This window comes from Sturnus vulgaris, chromosome 1 (assembly GCF_052056855.1).
Source record: "Sturnus vulgaris isolate bStuVul1 chromosome 1, bStuVul1.hap1, whole genome shotgun sequence".
NCBI lineage: Eukaryota > Metazoa > Chordata > Aves > Passeriformes > Sturnidae > Sturnus > Sturnus vulgaris.
Genome location: NC_142243.1, coordinates 114,846,389 through 114,867,451, shown reverse-complemented (window position 1 = coordinate 114,867,451; position 21,063 = coordinate 114,846,389). Strand labels below are relative to the sequence as shown.

At 38.0% G+C, this 21,063-nt stretch overlaps 1 protein-coding gene across 3 annotated transcripts in view; it reads right to left on the bottom strand.

Moving 5' to 3' along the window:
• The window catches only part of SPIDR (scaffold protein involved in DNA repair), a 193,852-nt gene that overhangs the window by 113,328 nt on the left and 59,461 nt on the right, over positions 1-21,063 (bottom strand). For all 3 annotated transcript variants that reach the window (XR_015807293.1, XM_014874307.2, XM_088174758.1), the window contains exons 7-8: positions 19,432-19,532; positions 6,300-6,519 (exon numbers count right to left, since the gene is read on the bottom strand). Coding sequence is in view for 2 of the 3 variants with exons in the window: in XM_014874307.2 (XP_014729793.2) it covers positions 6,300-6,519; positions 19,432-19,532 (321 nt within the window). In the remaining variant the exon portion in view is untranslated. The remainder of the gene's footprint in view (positions 1-6,299; positions 6,520-19,431; positions 19,533-21,063) is intronic.

Here is a 21,063-nt window from a genome sequence, read left to right as displayed (position 1 = left end):
ATTCTTTTCTCCATGGAAACCCCTTTTATAGAGAGCAAGTTTTTCATCTTTGTTTTTCAAGTACTCGTATTTTCTATATGGCATTTGTATAACACGTCTATCCGTGCCACACTTATAAAAATAAGCTTGCCTGTCTCACTGTAAAAGTGTGATCGTGTTACTGTGTTTATTAGACATAGCCCACATCCGAAATACCAGATATCTGTTGCTTCAGGTGGTTGTGGCAGATCACAGAAACTACATAAAATACTTATTCTCCTCTTGGAATCAAAGCTGTGCAATTCTGCATTTTTCCAATTATGTCATTCACCTATGAAGGAACACAACTATTCACTGATTAGATTACTAAGAAATTGTGTTGCTTTGATTTTCTACATGCAAAGTAAACAAACTCAAATAATATTAATTGCTTAATCTCTTCACTTGTAGAGATATAAAATAGCAAATACCTGAGCATCTCCACAGGTAAAATTTTCTCCCTTTCCATGAGAGGATGGAAATATTTTATTTTTTAAAAAGAAAAAAAAGGAGAAAAATCCTAAGGACTACTCTGCCAAGAAAAGACAAAGCAAAAAAATATTGAAGAAATGATATTAAAAGCTTGCTAGGGACCACTTTCAGTTCACAGAAAGTAAGTGTATTTCTATTCTCAAAAGACAAATCACCTCTTTTGAAGTGGTTGCACTAGGAAAAGTATACCTTAACAAAAAAATAAATTCTTGCAAAAAACCTGCTGCTGTTTCAACTGCTTCTGATAGCAAAGAGTTCTGAAAGGAACTTCAATTTTCACAACTGGATGATCTCTGAGAAGCAATTCCAAGCAGATGATATGATCTGATCTTTGGCTCCAAGGCCATTCCCATATGTACTTTAGAAATAGTGCCCACACTGGCTTTACAGCTCTCAAGTTTTGTAGAATTTTATCTTCTGAGTGAGCCTAGTCCCTCTTATCAGGGTTCCCCCACTCTGCTATTGTTACATTCTTTCTTTGAAGATGTTAAGGCAGAGCCAACATCCTTCCAATGAGAGGGATCTGACTGGTGATCTTCCCCCCCTCCCCCTTTTCCATCCGTCTGAATATTTATATGTGTATATATAAGTGTCCAGATTTCATCAGAGGAAGATGGTGAACATTGTTCAGTTGGAAAAAACTGATCTATCAAGCATTCAAAGAAGTTGCCTCTCTGTGGAGTAACCAGAGAAAATTAATGTATATAAAAGATGTTCTATAAGTGTCTTTCCTTAATTTGAGAAAATTTAGGATATAGATGCTTGCTTTCTTTACAGAGCAGCAGGAGATTGTTTCTGCATTTCATTAATATGTGAAGCCTAGATCCTGCTTTCACATGATCTTTCTTGTGATAGGGAGGTACTCTGTAAATGTTCTTAAATGCTTCCTTGCCTGGTGAGAGCAGCAGTGATAAAAGTCTCCATCAAATGGAAGCCAAATGCTCTTTAGCACGAGCCATGCTAGCTCAAAACACCCATTTATTTCATGTTAGCTCCCTGTGCTGCTCCTGTTGTTTCTCACCCAGATGATGTAAGACTATGTTAGGTAAGACAATGCAAAAATCACAGTAACATACCCATTTATCATAAATGCTGTTGTTGAGTCAATAAAACAGCCTACAGCATTACCCAGGATAATTCTAAAGTAGAATACTACCTGAATGCACAAAACCAGATTTCTTCTTGTACATAAATTTCTTCAGAGCTTGCCTGCATATTTCTAAAGCAACTTCCACCATTTGGCCTACAGTAAAGGACTTAAGATACAAGATTTCATCCCTGTACATCAGTTGATCTGCAGCAATGTTTTGAATGAGTTATTCTTCTTGGCAGTAAATAATTCTAAGTCTTTTAAAACTCCTTCACTGAGGAGAGACTGAATTTAGCGTTATGCAAACAGAAATGAGAAGTCCACATTAAACACTTTCTCCAGGCACTGGAACACTCAAAGTTGAGTAATTATGACTCCCCGTGGTTTCACAGGTTAAGAGAAACTAAAGAACAACTTTGAAGTTGCTTGTTGATGTCACAGATTTAAGTGTTTTATGTACTTGCCATACCAAGTTCCTAAAATAAACTGTCTCAGAGAAGTTGCATGGGGAATAATGGCTATCCAGCCAAGGATCTTGTTTTCTGCAGTGTTTTCAGGCAGTGTAAGAACAGAACAGAGTAGTTATATCCCCTTCATACTGTCCCTGCCCCCAGTAATGAGCACCACATGAACCTCCTGAACTAGAGGCTTCATACCAGACATTCACATTCAATAGGTATGGATCGATCTCTGAGCCTGTCCAAATCAAAACGTGATCTGTGGTTTATACTGCTATTGCCAAGAACTCTATTAATATCTCATACTTCTAGTAGTTTAATTTCAGAAATACATGAAAAACATTTCAAAGTCGTTAAAGTTACTGGCAAGGGAAAGAATTCTAATCAGCACCATTTTCCTCAGGTCAGTTTGTCTTGAATATTAACTAGTAGGCATATCTATAAGCAGAAGACAGGAGTATCTAAGGCAAACTGTCTATCCCCAAGCCTTGCAGTGTCAGCAGTCAAATGAATCCTAGAACTTCTAAAAATACTAACTCTTATTACTTTCTGTTAGGTATGGTAAATTATTTATATAATTTTTACAACGAAACAAACAGGAAAAAAAAACCAGGTAAGTTGAAGCCATAAAATCACCACCAGTGGAAGAGTGTTTCCTTTCCTTCCACTCTCTCATGTTTTTGCAGGCAATCTACTTTATGCTGCATATGTATTTCTGCAAAGTGAATAAAGCTTAGTAATCAATTTAATTAAACTCAGTAATAAACTTTTTTCTTTTCCAGGTGTTAAAAACACTTAATGATTCAGATTCAGTTTGCAAAAAATTATGAGGTGTTCATTTAAAATCTTAATCCAAGAAATTGCTCAGATACTGCAGAGAAAACCAAAGGCAAGCCTACACAGGCAGGGGCAGGCAGGGCTGAGCTCTTTTGGCTGTTTTGTTCCTGGCTGGCCAGACAGAAACCAGCTCCAGCCCAAAACATACAATCGTTTTCATGTGATGTGTCCAAGCTAATAGGCCTTATTTAGATACAACACTGCAATAATACTTCCATATAGCCACAAGATCAGAGCAGGCTCCTGTCAGATGTCTCAGTGGCCAGGCAGCTGAGCTCTGTCCTCCACCACATACGCCGGCTTGAAAGCTTTAATCAGTTTATGCAGGTTGCTTTCCCAATAGCAAGTGGTAATTCTCACATTAAATCCCTTGCTTTCAAGATTGTAAATATGTACCTTAAGACATTGGACTCGAATAAATTAGTATCTAGTTACAAAGAAATCTGGGTTCAGTCCTGGTAATTCTTGCCCTGACACAAAGCTCCTCTGAAATCCAATGGGACCGATCTCCTGAGCAATGTCCAATGTCCAGTGGTAAGTCTTACAACCAGCCTCCTGTCAATATTTTATTTTTGAAATTAAATTGCTTATACTGCAGTGCAGAAGTTTCATGGGATTCTGTATGCAAACAAATACCAACAAGCATATCAGCACTTCTCTAAACACTGTTTCCTGAAGTACTTAATGCAAGTCTACTGCTGGAGATGTTTCACATACCAAGTTATGCATTGAGTTCACAGCACATGTAAGTACAGTTACAAAAACAAAGTCTAATTTTACAAAGGCTCCAAAATGATGTGTTCAATTTTTGACATGAATAATCACCTCCAGGAGCCAGCAGCCTGTGTGTCTACATCTTACTTATTTGGTTGCCTGGTCAGAGAGCAAAAACCAAAGTCAGAATGTCATTCCGGAGTTTTGTTTTAAAGGTAATGGGAAATCTTGCTCTCAGGACACTACAGCACCAGAAGCAGACCACTTACAAAACATCCCATCTCATCCCATTCTGTCTTGCCATACAACTGTCTCAAAATACAGGACAACAATGTGTTATGTAGCCCAAAACCACATAGGTAATTTAAGGATTGCTTTCCCTTGCATCTACTTTTCTTTTGGTCCCTTCTGCTTCTGACTGATATTAATAAGATACATAAGATGTTAATAAGATACATAAATATGCTTATTTCACCATGTCAGGATTAGATTTACTTAATTTGTTTTTTCACTAGTCACACATTTCAATTGACAGACAAGCATTTTAACAGAAACAGCATTTGTTTTTAACAACAGAAGTACAAATTCGATGCAGAGTAACAAGAACTGTATTTCAGCATTCAGAGCTCTCAAGTAAGAGTTCAAGAGAATAGAAGCTTGGAACTGTGATAGAGGAAACTTCCACTAAGTATACAAGTCCAACTTCCAATTAATGTAAACTAAAAGTGCCAAATTATAATTCAAAACAAAAACATCCCTCATTTTCTCCCCTCCCTGCCTCCAGTAGTTTAACACTATCCAGCCCAAGTTTTTTGAAGTTGGTTGAGTAAACAAAGAGACAACTGACAGTAAGAAAATTTCAAAAAGAGAGCAAATAGGACTAGACATGAGGTATAATGCAGTTTTGCTACAATTAACGGATGTATTTATGAAGTGCCTTGAGAGACATATAGGCAAGGAAAGCAACTGTGACAATGCAGATGTATCCTCTGTCTAAACATTATGGTTTAATGAAATAACCTTTTGCCTACATGAAAACCACATCCTACTAAAAAAAAAAAAACCAACAAAAAAACCAAACACATATATTAAAAAAGCAAATAAAAGGCAGACTTTCTGGGAAGACAGACAGCTAGCTATGAAGCATTCTAAAGAAATCTCAGTTTGAATACATACAGGAATGAACTTTGTGTCCAGAACATCTTAAAATTTAAACAAATGAGAAGACTACACTAGTACAGTTGCAGATGTCTGTAGTCTGGAAAGGATCGTATCAGTGCAGATTTACATCTTTCCAGAGCAGACGTGAAAAAAGCTGCAGCAGACTGAGACTTACACATGCTAAGCATTCTACAGTAACAGCTCAGGAAAAGAGAGAAGGAGGAAAAAAAAAGAGGAAAGTTGAATCACACCCTAATTGAAACAGTTTTTCTAGTACAAAAATCTTCATGTAGGTTAACGTCTACACAGAAGGATACAGTTGCATAAATGCAAAATCTCGTGGTTTAAAAATGACAGAGGAAACCTGAAGAGAAAAACAGAGCTAAGTCTGTAGGTGAGAGAAACAAGAAGAAAACAGGCAAATAAAACAAAACGTAAAGCATGAAGAAAAGCTTATGAAGCAAAAGATAAATGAGAGCAAAAAAAGGCAGTGAATCAGAATCATATCAGACTAGAACTTCATTAATACCGAACTTCATTTTCCCTTTGCTACCGATCTATTCATATCTAAACTATCAATAGTTGTATCTATAGCCATAATAAACCCTAAATAAAATATCTCCCTTAGTTTTTTAATTGCTTCCAAAAAGAGTTAAATACATTTCAGAAGCAAGAGATTACAAATTGGGGAACGCAGAAAAGATTTGCAGCTATCAATGAAGACAAAAACCAGATACAGACCTTTGCAAAACAGGAAAAAAGTATTTTGCAAAAGGATATGGTCAAACATGAGAGGCAGCTGGAGGCTAAAACTCAGGTAATGAACGCTAAAATACAGATGAAAAATATTTCCTCTTTTATAATTTGGGTGGAGGGTAGTAAAGAAAGAAGTAATATTCCCATTTCCAAGTTCCCCTAAGTTTTTATGAAGATTAGTCCTTCCAAACTCTAGCTGCTACCAAACAGCTGCTTTGCTAGAACTTTCATCATTTTTTGCTACCCCTTAAAATTCAGATAAATAATCCAATTCAGAAAATAATCCCAAGCCTCGACCAAACATGTTGAAGAATTTCAGAAAGGGCTGCCTGCAGAGGAACTCAGGGAACTGAAGACTGAATGCTATACAGTTAATAGAGACTTTTCCACTGAAATATTATACCCATGCTCACAACAACAGATGAGCATTCCTGAACTGCTTTGCTACCAGAAAGTATGCACTTTATTGGCCTTATCATTGATAAGACATTGCTCAGGCCTTTCTGGTGCTCTAAACATGAAAATATTAAGTGAAAACACAACTGAAGCCCTGAGCAACACTAGAGGCATCATGATACACATTTAGTTGTTATCTGAGCTGTCCTGAAGGTATCTGTCAAAGTCTCTCAATCTGCCAGAGACAGATGACCACGAGAATGCCCTGCTCCCCCTTTACCCCCCAAGGTTTTTCCTACAACAGTGCAGCCAGCACTCTACCGACTCCACTTTGCCCTGCAGTGCTACAGCAAGCGTGGCCCCTTCTTCTCACTCACCATGGGGGATAGATGTGGATGACATCCTGTGGCCTGCTCTTCAGGTGAGCTGCTGTCTCTCTCGTGAAGAGGACTTTGAGTATTGGCTCCTCTGCATTGATGAGAGCATCCTCGGGTGAAAGTGTAACAGGAGACTGTTCCAGCTGCTGGCAGATGGCAACTTGTATTGTGCACTCCTCAAATATTTCTAAGATCTTCACAATTAAAACACCAGATTTATCTGGAAAGAAAGTGAAAATGAAAAATAAAAATGCAAAGCCTGGATGAGGAGAAAGAAAGAAGTTCTGGCACCCTAAAGATGTGCATCCCTTTCTGCTCTCACATCTGTCTGACCGTGATAAATCCACATATGAGTAGAATACACAGCCTTATCAAAAGACCTACATTAAGCTTGTGCAGTAATTTTTGTTTTCTCTATAAATACTATTAATTGTAAAGAAAAAAAAAAAAAATCGCACTTGCACTTCTTCCAAACACCAATGAAATCACAAACTCCCTACAAGAAGCACTCTCCCACCAGACCTGAATTTTAAACCGTGCAACTCATTGACTTTGTTCAGTCTTTTTTACTAGATACTGCAAAAAAGCATTTATTTAAAAACAGAATAATCAAATACTGTATTAAAAGTGTTAAAGTTGTGTTTGCCCTCCTTGACCTTTCTCAAAGCAGCAGCTGTCAGGAACCAAGTTAGAAAGAGCATAAGGCATCTAAAAGCTGATGATTCACACTGAGGGACAAATGTGGAGAAAGAAGGAGTAAGATGCACTGCCTAAAAATAGTTATTGCAAAACTGGTCGTGCATTTTATCAGTAGGCAGTCAAGATAGTCAGACGGCCCTTGTTTTAAAGAAACATGGTCAGATACAAACATCTACACAGATCAATTCTTAGCACTTTCATCTCTGCTGAACAAGAAACAACTTTGCACTGAAATGAAATTACTTCTAGGTCCCTTTGCACTCTGCACAGGGCAACAGCTACTCAGACAGACTTGATCTGAGCTGTGAGATTTTGTAGGATCTATTCTCATTCTCACCTAGCCTTACTCAGATCTGCACTCTGATCACTGAGGGGAGAATAGTTGTTACCCTGCTGAATGCTACAAGCATTCAGTGGGGCAGAAAAGGGTCCCAGAGGACAAGGGCAGCAGAGCCCCAGCTCTACCCCTTTTGATTTACAAGTTGCATTGGGAAAAACACAACATCCCAAGAAAAACAGCTGATATAAATTATTGTCTTCCCACAGCAAAGAAGAAACAGGGGAGGAACAGTGAACGTGATACTGGAACTTAACAGCAGAGCTGTACTAGTTATTTGTTTGTTTATTTTAAGGCTCATTTCACAACTGTGAATGTTTTTCCTCTGGAAAATAAATCAAAATATTTTAGTTTGAGTTTATGAGAAACTTCAAAAAAAATTAACCCAACCCTCAAGAAACCCAAACCAAAGAAACCAGGCCCTAAAACCTTTCAAATTTATTCAATAAAGTTGAATTCTACAAAAATAAAACAAAAAATTCTGTCTCTGACTTTATTAAATTTCATACTGAAACTGAAATAAAGCAATTTGGAAATATAAAACTAACTTGTTCTCAAAACCACTTTCATGTGAACCCATTTTTCATCACATGCAACATGCTCCTGCAAAGCATTGTGCTTCCCCTAAACTGTTATTTTCCAGCTGTATGAAGGGTTCCACCAGACAGTCTGACACAAGATGTACATAAGCCACTTCTGTCCAAGCCATTACAGCTTGACCTCCTTTTCCAGGTCTGAGAAGTAGGAGAATCAACCTTTTCTGCCTAGTCCTTTGAAACTGACTGATGAAGAGAGAGATGGTTGTCCCTGCTGCTGCCACCTTCTCAGAGAAAGCTGTAACATCACAGTGCCACTACTCATCACTGTAGATACTCACTACACTGTGTTAATGTTTGCTTATGTGAAAATTCTGACAAGGCTGAGCACTGACTAGTTTTCTATGCCTGAAGGGAAGGGCTTAGAATATTCACACTTGAATTCTGTTTTGCCTGACTAGCTGCAGTTGTGGTCCTCTGTCAACCCCAAGTCATTTGGCACGCATAAACAAATTCTGCTAACCACAAAAATTCTCATCCTTTAAAGTAACTAAGCATTTACCTCTTCCCTCTAGACATACAGCACAATTTGCATTTACATCCACTTTAAAAACCAAGTCACAGAAAAAGTCAGTTTCAATTTTCAAATGCACCAATGGTTTATTAAAAAAAAAAGTATTAAGACAGCTTGTGAGAGAGACTGCTCATCACTTCTGAACTATTAATTTCTTATGTGCAGAATTTTATGACAATTCTTACTTGTCAGCAGCTTATATGTTACTCATCTGATACAGGAGATTGAAGACAATGAATAACATTTTTCTTTTAAATACCTCTGACTGTAAAACAGTTAAAAATATCAGGTAAATCAAGAATTATATCTGTATGAAAGTTTCTAAAAGACATTGGAGTAAAAAATATCCTACCAAGACACCAGAGTCTCTTGTAAGCCTGAAGTTGGTGGAAACACTGGGAGCTGATACTAAATGAAACAGAATGCTTCTACACTAAAAGCATCTCAATTTCGACAAGTAGTCAAGTCTCACACTTGGCATACACATGCACATTCTACAGAACCACAATCTATTTGTTTATTTAGATGCACAGAGATAGTTTAGTTTAATTACTCTGAAATTATTATTACTGCTGATGATAGTGCTCTCTTGAACAACATGGAAAAGCACTTTGGATTGCTGGCACATGATGAAACACCAAAGTTCAGAATGTAGCTTCGGTTTTAATACATTTGGCTCTTGTATTGTTATGTCAATCAAAAATAAATCAAACATATGTGGCTGCACACTGAAGGGCAAATTTGTGGGTGAGGAGACAAGCTGGATCACTGCACATTCTACGGTTTCCAGAGTTTACTTGTTTGTTCTTCCATGTGAAAAGCTCACTTTAGAGTTTTGCAGTCTTCTCCTTCACCCTCAGATAACTTCTATAAATTCCCACTTGTTTGCTGTAGTTATCATTCACCTACTTTCATTTGCAAAGCGGAATTACAACCCAAGAAATTAAAGAACAGAGATGTGCATGTTTCATGGCAATACCTAGTAATTTTAAATAAGGAAGAATACCTTACAATTGTATGCATTTTAAAAGGTGCAATCAATAACTGTGCTGCAATTATGCCCATTCCTACACTACAAATTTCTTCATTTCTCATTCTGCTGCCCAGAATACTCATGGATTTCTTCAGGGTTAGTTTCTAGGAAAATTAATGCGTTAATTCAGCTAACTGCAAAGCTGCTTCAGTTTACTTACTTCAAGGTAACCTTTATTTTCCCTTTGAAAGACAAGTACACATGCACACTTGCTGAGAGTGAGCTCCCTGGATGCATTTAGAAATCTTCCATTAAGCAGCAATCAGCAATTTGAGGACTGCTTAACAAAACTCTTATAGAATTATAGAAGATCTCAAGTTGAAAGAGACCCATAAGGATCCTCAAGACCAACTCGCTGTTCCTCACAGGATCACCCAACACTAAATCATATAACAGATGTTCCTTGAAATGACAGGCTTGGTGCTGTGGGGAACCTGTTCTAGTGATCGACCATGCTTTCAGTGAAGGACCTTCTCCAAATATTCAATCTGGTTCCAGATGCCTCTGCAAAGTGAAATGTTTGAGGGAGATAAAGATGGAAAGCCAGAGCAGCCTGATCAGTGAGACACAGGTGCATTTCTCAGCAAAGTCCTGGGTGCTCTGAGCTCAGGTGACAGAGAGCTGCTGCAGCTCTCTGGTCCTGGAACACAGCCCAGCACATACAGTTGTCCCTTCCAGCATGTGTCCATAGCCTTCACAGAGTCAGCTGGGAAGTCAGAGAAAACATGCACTGACACAGGATCAAGGATCACTTGAAATATCTGGTCCCCTGAGTATAAACAGAGGGTTTATTCATCCCAGGGGCATCCCAGCTGATACACAAGCCTTAAGGTGCTACAAAGAAAGCCAGAAAGGTAGTGATAAATCTGGCTGAGTATGAATTTTGCACAGGTATTTGAGATGTACAACATGTGTCTTCTAAAGAACACCATCTGAAAGGAGGAGATCAGCCACCGAGGCCTGTAATGCTCCCTTACTTCTCACAGAATTTTCCATAAGAAGATAAATCTTCACAAAGACATGCAGTAACACGCTGGCTACTACTGAATCAACATATTGGTCACAGAAAGGACAGTGTACAAGAAAAATCAGGTACCAGTTAGGAGCTAGATGGGTTACATGACCCTTTGCAGAACACCACTGTGATAAATGCCACCCTCTGAAAAGCAGCAGACAGAAATCATCGCTAGATGGACATGATCAAACAAATTAGTTCATCCACACTTTGCAAGTGGTCCAGAAGGAGCGAAATCCATAAGAGAGACTGACTGGTGGGAGGAACAAGCCATTTAAGCAGGGAAGCTTCTTCGGTGAAGCCTTGCTGTGATTGGCAAGAACCTCCCTCACCTCCCAGAGAAGAAACAAGAAACTCTGACAAAGACGAAGAAATCCTGATCCAAACCTAGCAAATGAAACATCAACCTCTCACTGCTACTATTAGCAGAACCTTTGAAATCACAGGGAAAGGTCTTTTTGGCAACAGTAGTAATGGAACAAACCTGGCAATCACCTCGGGCATCATTTCCAAACAAGCCTGATGATCATAATTATGTGATCAAAACAGGTCTATCTTGTATGCATGGGTTCACAAAAACAACCAGTAACTTTTTGGTAGGAGAAAAACTTATTTAGAGCTACTAAGAACACAGACAGTAATTCTGGTTTAGAAAGTCCGCAAATCAGAGATCTGCGGGAGGTATTTGGGAGAATACTTTGGGAAAATATCATCAAGCATGAGCCCTGTTATCATTTTTTCTAGGCATTTTGGTAGCTCTTGTCACTGCCAGAAACAGGATCCTAAGCTGGAGGCATTTTGGTTTAACCACCTAAAAGAACTGCTCTGACATATATAGTTAATTATTTAATTCTAGGTGTCCTCTGGGATGTTGGCTTCTCACTCCAGTATGCAGCCCAGACATGACGCAGCCCAAACAAAGATAATTCCAGTGCCTGGGAGATGAACAAACAAATTTCACACTGAATGCATCAGTTTCTTCGGGTACTTATTTTAATTTTTGCTTATTACTTTAGTACACAGGGTGATGCTGCCCTTCAGTCATATACCATGACATCAAAATATATGTTGACGCAGTACTTTGCAGATGTTCTGCATTTACTCTGAATTCCAGGAGGGTTTAAAAGAAACAAAAAGAAGAAAAAAAAGAGGGGAGAAAAAATAAAAAAGGGGAAAAAAAGCTCCCCATTCCTTTGGATCTCACAGACTCTGAGGTCTTGAGCCCTTTGAAGACTTCAGATGACTCTACAGTCTCTGGCAGACTGAATGTCCTTAATCTTCAGACCTAACACAGTGGCTTCACAGCAGACACATAGATTTAAGCCACATCAACGCTGTATGTACATGGTCACAGATGATGCACTGGCCATGCCAAGGGCAGCCTAGGAATGAGGCTAAGAAGAAAGCCAGCCTATTTTGACTCTCAACAACCAAAAAGCAGTTTGGAGACAAGAGAAGTAAAAAAACATTGAGGAGCAGAATTTAAAAAAAACAAATGTTCAGACATTCTGGCTTCAGTGCCTGAAATACAACTCTAAAGTTTGTTTTAATAACTCTGTAACTACCAATAAGGAAGACAAATGAGGAGGAAAATATAGAAATTATGATCTCTTGGGAACCACATATTTTATGTTTCTCTAGTGACACAGTGACAAGAAGCTGAACACACTGCAAGGAGACAATCCATGTGCTTGATGTATGGAAATGCATCAAATGTCAGTATCAGTAAGACCACATGCAGTTTCACCTCACTCCAGTGAATTTTGCTAAAATGCTACTGTTCAAGTGTTCCAAAAGAGCACCTGTAGCCTTAAATGGGAAGTTCTCAAAGGGAACAAACTCTCTTTAGAGCTAGTCAATAGAACCCCAGCAGCAGAGCAATCTCTATAAGACCTACAGAGTGAGACAAAGTGTTTCAGGACAGCAAACTAAATTCTGCATGGTTTGAACGTGTCAGCTGGGATAGCCAGTGCACCTCCATGAAGATCACACCTGCAGAAGTAACAGTAACACCACCACATCAACAAGAGCAAAACAAAGCAAAATTTAGTCTAGGACAGCAAGTACACCTGAATTTTTCAATTTTCCATTCTTCCTGAAAATTTAAAAATCTTGCCATGTTGCAAGAACGCATCTCACCCACTGGGCTGAAGGATGCCACGTGCCCATTTGAATATAACTAAATGTAACCATTGCATGACATAAGGCAGAAATAAGTTAACAAAGGCCATAGTACCAATGCAGAAAACAGTGAACTACAACAACACAGACCACATCTTAGAAACATAAAAGAAAACTGGAGCTTAGGAAAATGCCAAGCAGTGAATGGCTCTGCTCCACTGAGCATTCCAGAAAAAATCCCAACTCATATCCAAGCATGACGGAGAATGGAAATCATTACTATTGTGATAATGAAAAGTCTACAATAATAAGGACCATACACCTACCTACAAGTATACATGTGAACTATCATGGAAAGCAAGACTGCCAAAATAAAACTCCTCAGCCACAAGACTTACCTCACAAGTCACATGGATAAAAGAGAGCAAGCAAAAGCATGACAAGAGGCAAAAGGAAGACTATTTCACCACCTTCCTTTTAAATCAATTTAAAAAATTACTCTTATGCAAGTAGAGCTTTCTGAATAAAGCCATGACAAACTCATAAGAAGACATAAGGGAGGAAGACGAGCTTGCTTGAAGCCACACTAATATTTGAAAAACTGCTAACAAATAGATGCTTTGTGCAAAAATAGTGAGGACAACTTGTTCTTACCCACTAAACAGTCACAATTCTTTATGTTAGTGATACCTGAATATGGGGAAAGGTCAGATACTTTTAAGGAAAACAAATTACCATTAGTTTTGCTCAAAGAACTATCAAACAAATAGTATACATGAACTGCAGTTTAGAAGCAAATTCGTACTGCACTTGACATAACTAGTTGACTTTTCTAAAAAAAAGGTTGAGAAGTTAAGTTATACTTTCTCTTAACTGGGATATTCTTTAGAAATATGCAGTATGCAAAATACAGGTGTTACACTCAAGTCAAATTTCTACTAATCCTAGGTAAAAGCTTTTATAAAATAAACTTTCCCATGGAAAGTACAAAGAATTGTAGGCAATTGACGTTGGGAATAGTACTCACAGCACAAAGAATGAAAGTCACTTTCTGCCTCTGGTTCAGCTGAATAGGTCATATATATTATGGAATTATAAAGGAAACAAGGAAAATTCCACTTTATGCCTTGTTTAATAAAGTAAACTAGCAACACTCTTCTAAATTTGTCTCAGTTATTCTTTTAAAGGCATTATTTCATCCCAACATCATTTAACTTCTAATAGTCAAATGTGGTTCCAAAACTGCAGTTAGTAGACACCCTCCTGGGACATCACATACTATCTGCAGTGGAAGAATAGCCAACTGCTTTCTGGTTTAAGCCACAAAGTTTTACTTTCATTCTTATGCGTAAAAAGTATAAAATGTCAAATTACAGGCATAAATCAAAACAAAAATATTCTTTTCCTTGGCATCCAAATATTGTTCTTCCTTCTCCCTCATGTATAACTTGCAGGTGCAGCCTTAACAAACTCAGCAAGCAGGTAGATACCAAGCAGACCCTCGTAATTCAAAGTCAATGCTGAAAACCAGGTCTGGATTACAAGGTTTTCACAGCCAGTACAAAACCATCTGGCTGCTATTCTGATCTATACATCTTGTTATTCTTCCTGGGCTGGTAACTTCTGAAGCCATTCAAGAATATTTTTCTCAGAAACACACCAAGTCTCTCATAGGCATGATGGCTTCTTGCCACATTTATATAAACTTTTAAAAGTCTGCTGTACTTTAAACACTACACATTCCTTATAAGAATATATGAAAGCTATTTAAAGAGACTATGCATGTCATTATTGTTTCTCCTACGAAAACAATACAAAGAATTCTTGTTTGAGAAAGACAAGTTTACATTTGACTTTTTCCTTTCCAATGCTGTAACAAATTCAACAAATTGGCTAGGAAAAAAATATTGCCATGTTTCTAATTTATAGTATTAACTCTTAAGTAATAAACTATCAAGAACTAAGAAAATAAGCAACAACTAGCAAATTTCAGATTTCTGTCTTTTTAGAAGAATTTTACATAGTAAAGGAAACTATGTTAAGAGCTACCCATGTTTTCTCATCATGTACAAATTTCATGGCACTCAAGATGCTAAAACTCTTTCTTCCCATCATCCTAACTAGTCACTGAAACTGGAAGAGGAGGAGTGCTTGCTTGTTTATATCCTCTTCTCTAGCCTTTCAGCCTTCCTGAAAATGTGTTACATGTGAAACCCTGTCCTCATCTCCAGGGCTTCATCCTCCTCCCCTCATGTATGTGTTCCACCTGCCTCAGCAAACTCAAAATTTGTTGTCCTTTGAAGGTCACTTTTCCCTGAAAGGAAGTTGAAGTTTGGAAGGAAAGATCAATGGTTTTGCTTTATTGTCAGTTCACTACTCAAATTCAGTTGTAACACAATAATGAATCTTAACCTTGGATCAACAAACAGCAAATCTTGCATCAGATTACAAATGCTAGAGAATAGAATGTTTCTGCATTTAAGGTAAAAAAACTGTTTTGATGATAGCTGCAAGACAAACAAAACCAATAGGAGGCAAGATGTATAGAAAGCAGAATTTCAGAAGTTACAGTAGCAATCTACATGAATTTGCTTTTAATATTATTAGTGTCCCTTCCTATAGACAGGAAGGTTCTCTGAATGCAACTCAGAAAAACACTTTTTCTCCCAGCACATGTTGACAGGAAAAAGGTTTGGGTTTTTGTTGTGGGTTTGGTTTGGTTTTTTTTTCTCTCTTTCAGCTGTCCAGATCTCCTCTTTGCCCAAACAGGAAACTTCATGGGGAAGTTGCAGCACTGCATACAGAAAAACGCCTGCAAATGGTCTACAAGCCCCTGCACAGAGTACCCTCAAACCATCAGCTTGGCTGATCAGAGACTTGCTGTTATGTGGCCTGCACCTCAGCCTCCCTCTTACATCTTGTGAGGAACAGAAAATTTTGGATTTGTGGCAGAGCCTGACATTTGCCTCTGCTAGAAGTGAGCCACAGAAAGCATCCAACCAATGCAGTGTAGCACGGGCAAACTCTGCAAACTCCCTTCAGGCCTCTGCCTGGAATGGTTACGTTGATTTACAGAAATGGGATTCACCTTGCAGAAACCCATATCCTTAGTGAGTGCCTATCCCAACACAGGCACCAGCTGTAGAATGTGACTCTGCCCCAAAATTGTCAAAATCTGAGAAAGCAGAAAGGTTTCTTCTAGCCTGCAGAATGAGTCAGCCAAAGCGAGACCCTGTGTGCTGCATAAACACCAGAACGTGCGTGCTGAAAGGAGGTGCTCTCTTCTGGGCAGTGATTCATCCCAGTGACCAAGAGGCAGCCAAACCACAATGGTTACTTACAGAAAGGGGTCAGGGAGGTAACAGACAGGAATTTTTTTAAAAAATAAAGCTGAAAACTTGGCGGTTTTGAGTAATATGGACATGGATATAACCTAAAAGTAAGTAACAGCAAAATAAAGGCATAAAATTCTGCAATATGAAACGTCTAATGGGGGTGACAGCTGGAACTTCTGGAAACATTTTTCCTTAATTCTCATACGTAAGGAGGACTTTAAACCAATCTCATTTGAAATTGCTCCCCGCTGCTTTAGCAATGAACTTCTGGTCTACATGTCTATGGGATATCCAAAATGACGTGACAGCTCTCCCAGCAACTAAGTTACTTCAATCCTCCACATTAATCTTCAGGATTCTTCAGTGACTCAAATGAGTTTGTCATTTGAAAAGTTCTTTCCTTTAATTCTGTGCCGAAGTCAGAAACAGCCCTGGAAACAGTGTGGCTTAGAAATATTACTGGGCAAAACAAAGGGGAAACAAAATTCAAGAAGATTCTTAAGATGAGTGAGACAGTCTTAACTTGAACCTAAAGAGATGAAAGCTGAAAGTGGCATGCATTTGCTGTGCTGACACTTCACATTCCTGACTAGAAGCAAAGAGAAGGTTATCTAGTTACATTACTAAAATTTCAACCATTCCAACCGATGTTCTCCAAAAACCAATTTCATTTTGGTGACACAAAACATTACGGTCGTTCTAACAATACAACTGTCAAAAATTTTGCTCCAGATGAAAAAGTATCCCCAAAATATTATCACAGCTATTTTAATGATTATTTGGAATAAAGATTGAGAATTGGAAGCAAAATTGAAGCTATGAAGTTGAAATGTATTCCTAAATTTATGGCACAGTCAGCATTTTTCAGAAATTGTAGCAAATGCTTACAGGATAAATGAAACACTAGTTTGTCCTAAAGACTTCTTGTACATTTTTTGTTATGATGGAAAAGGCATATCCCAGAAATAGTTCATCTTCTGCCAAAACTAAATCATCTTACAGACACTCATCAGAATTTTTTAAATGTACTTAAGAATAGAGCAAGGTATTTTCCCATAGCCTTTTTCTCATAAAATGCTAACGAATTCTGACTCATTTTCTGAAAGAAAGAAAAATAATCAAAGAAAGGAATTCAGCCAGGGGCAGATGTTTAGCATGGAATATTTCAGCCTAGAAGTTGGTCTAACAAAATGGTGAGCAGCCAAACGCAAGGTTTTGTAATGACACATGTGAAACTAGGACAAAAAGAATATTAGCATATTAGCAGTGTTGCAGGTCTGTTACTACAGAGTGCATTAAAATTTTTCATTTTATTAAAAAGGCAAGCCTATTCAATATCTATTTCTGTTCCATTTTTGAGAAGCAGCAAGAGGATGTCCTCACACCACATAAGAATGATGAAGGAACCTCCCAAAGTTTTAAGTAAGCATGCCTGAAGGGAGCTGGCTAAAGACATCTCTGGTTCCCTGATGCCACCTTCTAGAGTGTATTCAGATACTGGTGAAATTTCATAAGATTGAAAGGATGATGATACTGTGCTACTGTTCAGGAAGGGTGAACAAAGCATCTTACAATAACTGGAGACCAACTAGCCTGGCAAAGTGGCTGGAAAAATAAGTAAGGAATTAAGGTCAGAAATACAACATGCTATTCCTCATGGGTGGCATTTTGAACACACAGCATGCAAATGGCCAAGGGATGTAAGCCCTCTAAAGCTCCAGTGGGAAACTGAGATCAAGCTTTAGCCAACAGCTTGGATGTAACTTTAAAACATACAACCTTCTTAAGAAAAATCAACCATTTCCACTATGAATAACATAATCTTTGAGTGGAATGCAAAAACAAAAAGCTAAAATTCTGACAGTTAATGTTGTGAATTGCAGTTACAGCTTTTTACCAGTGGAGGATTACAACTGAGTAACAGCAGCTCCAGCAGGACTTGCAAGTAAACACTCATGCTATTAAATGGTTTCATCAGTGACATAAAGAAATGGTGTGAATACCACAAACTCGGGCAAATCTGTGACTAAAAGAAGACAGGCTTGGGCTACACAGTGATTTGAACTGCATGGTTAGCTGGACTACTTAAGTAAAATCAGGCAGGATACAGCGAAAATACTTTCCTGTGTTTAGGCAGAAGAAACAGAAAGAGTAGCTGGAAAGTGGGAAGCCACATCTCAGAAAAAAATAGCTGTAGAGGTTACAAAATCATACTGGATAATCAATTCAAGGTGAAGTCCTAGCACCATGCTACGGCCAAAGCCAACCCAGACTCAAACACTTATCACAAGCCTCAAATATCCAGGAGGCTGAGAAGTGATCTGGACCTGGCCAATGATTTTAATGAGACTAAAACTGGAAGAACACACAGAATTGCTATCCCTGTTCTTAAGCCCCTTCTGAAAAGTTCAAGAGGGTACAGTAAAAAGCCACAAAAGTCACTTGAACACTGATAAAAAATGCTTCAAAGAGCTCAGTCTGTTTAGCTTATGAAAATTGTGAGGCAGCAGAGGTTTTACTATGCAAGTGCCAGAAAGGGAAAATGCCACATTAACTAAAGGGAGAAAGAAGAAACAAAAGAGGAGAATGGAAGCCAGACAAATTCAAATTTGGAAGAAAAACTGCCTTTTAAAATTTGGGAGTAGAACTGGTGACAAACTCTCAAGGTAATTCACTTATCTGTGTGCTTTCAAATTAAGACCAGAGGACTTCCTGAAAAATAAGTGCAAGTTAATATATGCTCAAAAACAAGCAGTCAGCTTAATACAGAATAAATGCTTGACGTTTTGTAGACTATAGTCACACATACAGAAGTTGATTAAAAAACTTAACTACTTCTTTATACTTAAACTCCATGAATCCATTACCTCTCAAGAAACACTACTGAAAGGTGGTGCTATCAGTCACCAGGAACTAATTTGCATGACTCCCACTGTTTCTTTTTAAGTAATATGCACACTGTAGTTATGCTTCACACAGATTTCATAGTTGTGCTCTATTTGTTCACTCTTGGTGCCATTCACAATTTCAGCACTTATCCATGGATTTTTGTCCATGTTTTTTTGTTGGCAAGAAGCGATCAAAAGCAAAAACAACAAGAGGAAAGGTTAATTATAAAGAAAGAAAAGAAAACACAAAAAAATCTGAACAACCATAAATTAAAACTTGAATTGTCCTACAACCTGCTGAAAACACTAAATTCCCATGTGATGCTGGAAATCAAGGAGCTGTGAAGAACTTAGATGGAGGCTACTTAAAAATATATCCTTTAGCTTATACATTCAAATGATGACTGAGTTGTTAAAAACCTTCATATTTACCAGCAATGCAATTATTAGCTCAGAAGACAATCAAAATAGCATTAAACCCAAGTCAGGAAAGACCAGCAAATAATACAAACTTCACTTTTACCCCTATATAGGACATAGATAGATAAATGTAGGTATAACACTTTCACAATGGTATTGTGTAATGCTCCTTACCTGAGGGGATTTTATCATCTGAAATACACTGATGCCTCCAAAAGCTAATGGCAGATCTCTCTCTGTTCTGGAGCCGACACAACCTCTCAGCCAGCCCGCCCCTGCAGAGAATAAAGCAATGTTCAGTTTTGCCAGGAACCAGTATTTGGTTTTGCCAAGTGACAAGCCACAGGACAGATGTATATGTATGTCTATGCATGTATGCTTTGACCCTCAGAGACGGAATCATACTGCAAAATTACATTTTGTAGATGAGTTCTCCTAATTTTGAGTTTTCCAATGGAGTTACTCCCAACAAAACATACATCTAGGGTGTAACACTTGGGGAATTACATGCAACAAAACATTTTCAGTATCCGGGTGTCCAAAATATTGTTTTCAGTCCTATCTCCAGTATGAGGAACGTAAAAAAAGGTTCCTAACTTTCCCTTGCACTTATGAACAGATCCTATTAGACAGTTGAAAATTCAAAACAAACCAGTGTAACCACTAGTTATAACAGGTTGGGTTTTCTTTTCCCTCACAGATTTGTTTGTCTGTTGGCAAGGAGTGATCACAAAAATATTCTTTTACCCATACTTGACCCTATGATTCATTACACAAGCTGGGTCAAGTGTGCAGTTTCAGTGGTCTGAACACTCTCCAAGATGAAATTAATTTAGCATTCCCAAGGTGAGGAGCAGAGGAGTGGCATCTAGCACAAATACACTTAAGGTAACACTAAAGTAACTCCTACCCTTGGATTCAAAGCCAGAAGACATAATTTCTCACTTTTAAGAACAAGAGATGTATGTGTTGGAAGCTGTCTTTGGGCTACTACAAAGAGCTTTGGACTACTGTGGGAGTGCTTGAGCATTTTTCTTTGGCTTCAAAGAAGTTATTTGCATAAAGATCTCCTTCATTCTTTTGTTGCAGTGTACAGTTTCTCCACAAGTACTACTGAATATATTAATAAAGATTTCTACTAAGGGGAAATGTGTCCTTGAGTTAAACTGGATCAGGAATCAACAGAGATAGCATACAACCACCTTATGACTATTTGTGCACATCAAGAAAATTTTTTGGCTTAGTTAAAGGCAAATAGCTTGGTAAAGCTCACATCGTAAACGTGAAACTGGGAAGATACACCTGTAGAACCTGAGAAGGAGCTAAAAAGGCTAAGCAGGACTTCAGGTGAGTTGCAAAAAAATCTCTCTTCGGTTACCAGTTATTAAGCAATTTTGTCTACAGACAAGTCAACACATTATATAAAAAGTAGTTAGCAGTGTCAGCAGAATTTTTAATGAACAACTATATCCTTTGCAAAATTATAATTATCACATGAATTATCAGATAGAATGGCTAAACATCTAAGCAGCAAATCACAGAATGAACTCTGAAATACAAGAGCCCCATTTAAGCTAAAATGACCTATAGAAGTTTTGCAGTTTATGTTGCTACATTTCTATGGCTGGTGGGAGGCAGAGAGGAAAGAAACTCAGACTCAGAGGAAAAAGAAAATTCCCAAAGCCTCAAAATAAAGAGCCCAGACTTAACAAGCCATGAATTCACACTTAACAACCTATGAACCCTGCTATATTAAGGAGGAAAACAAACAAAAATGTTTGGAAAATATTGGGCTCCAGTGAAGTT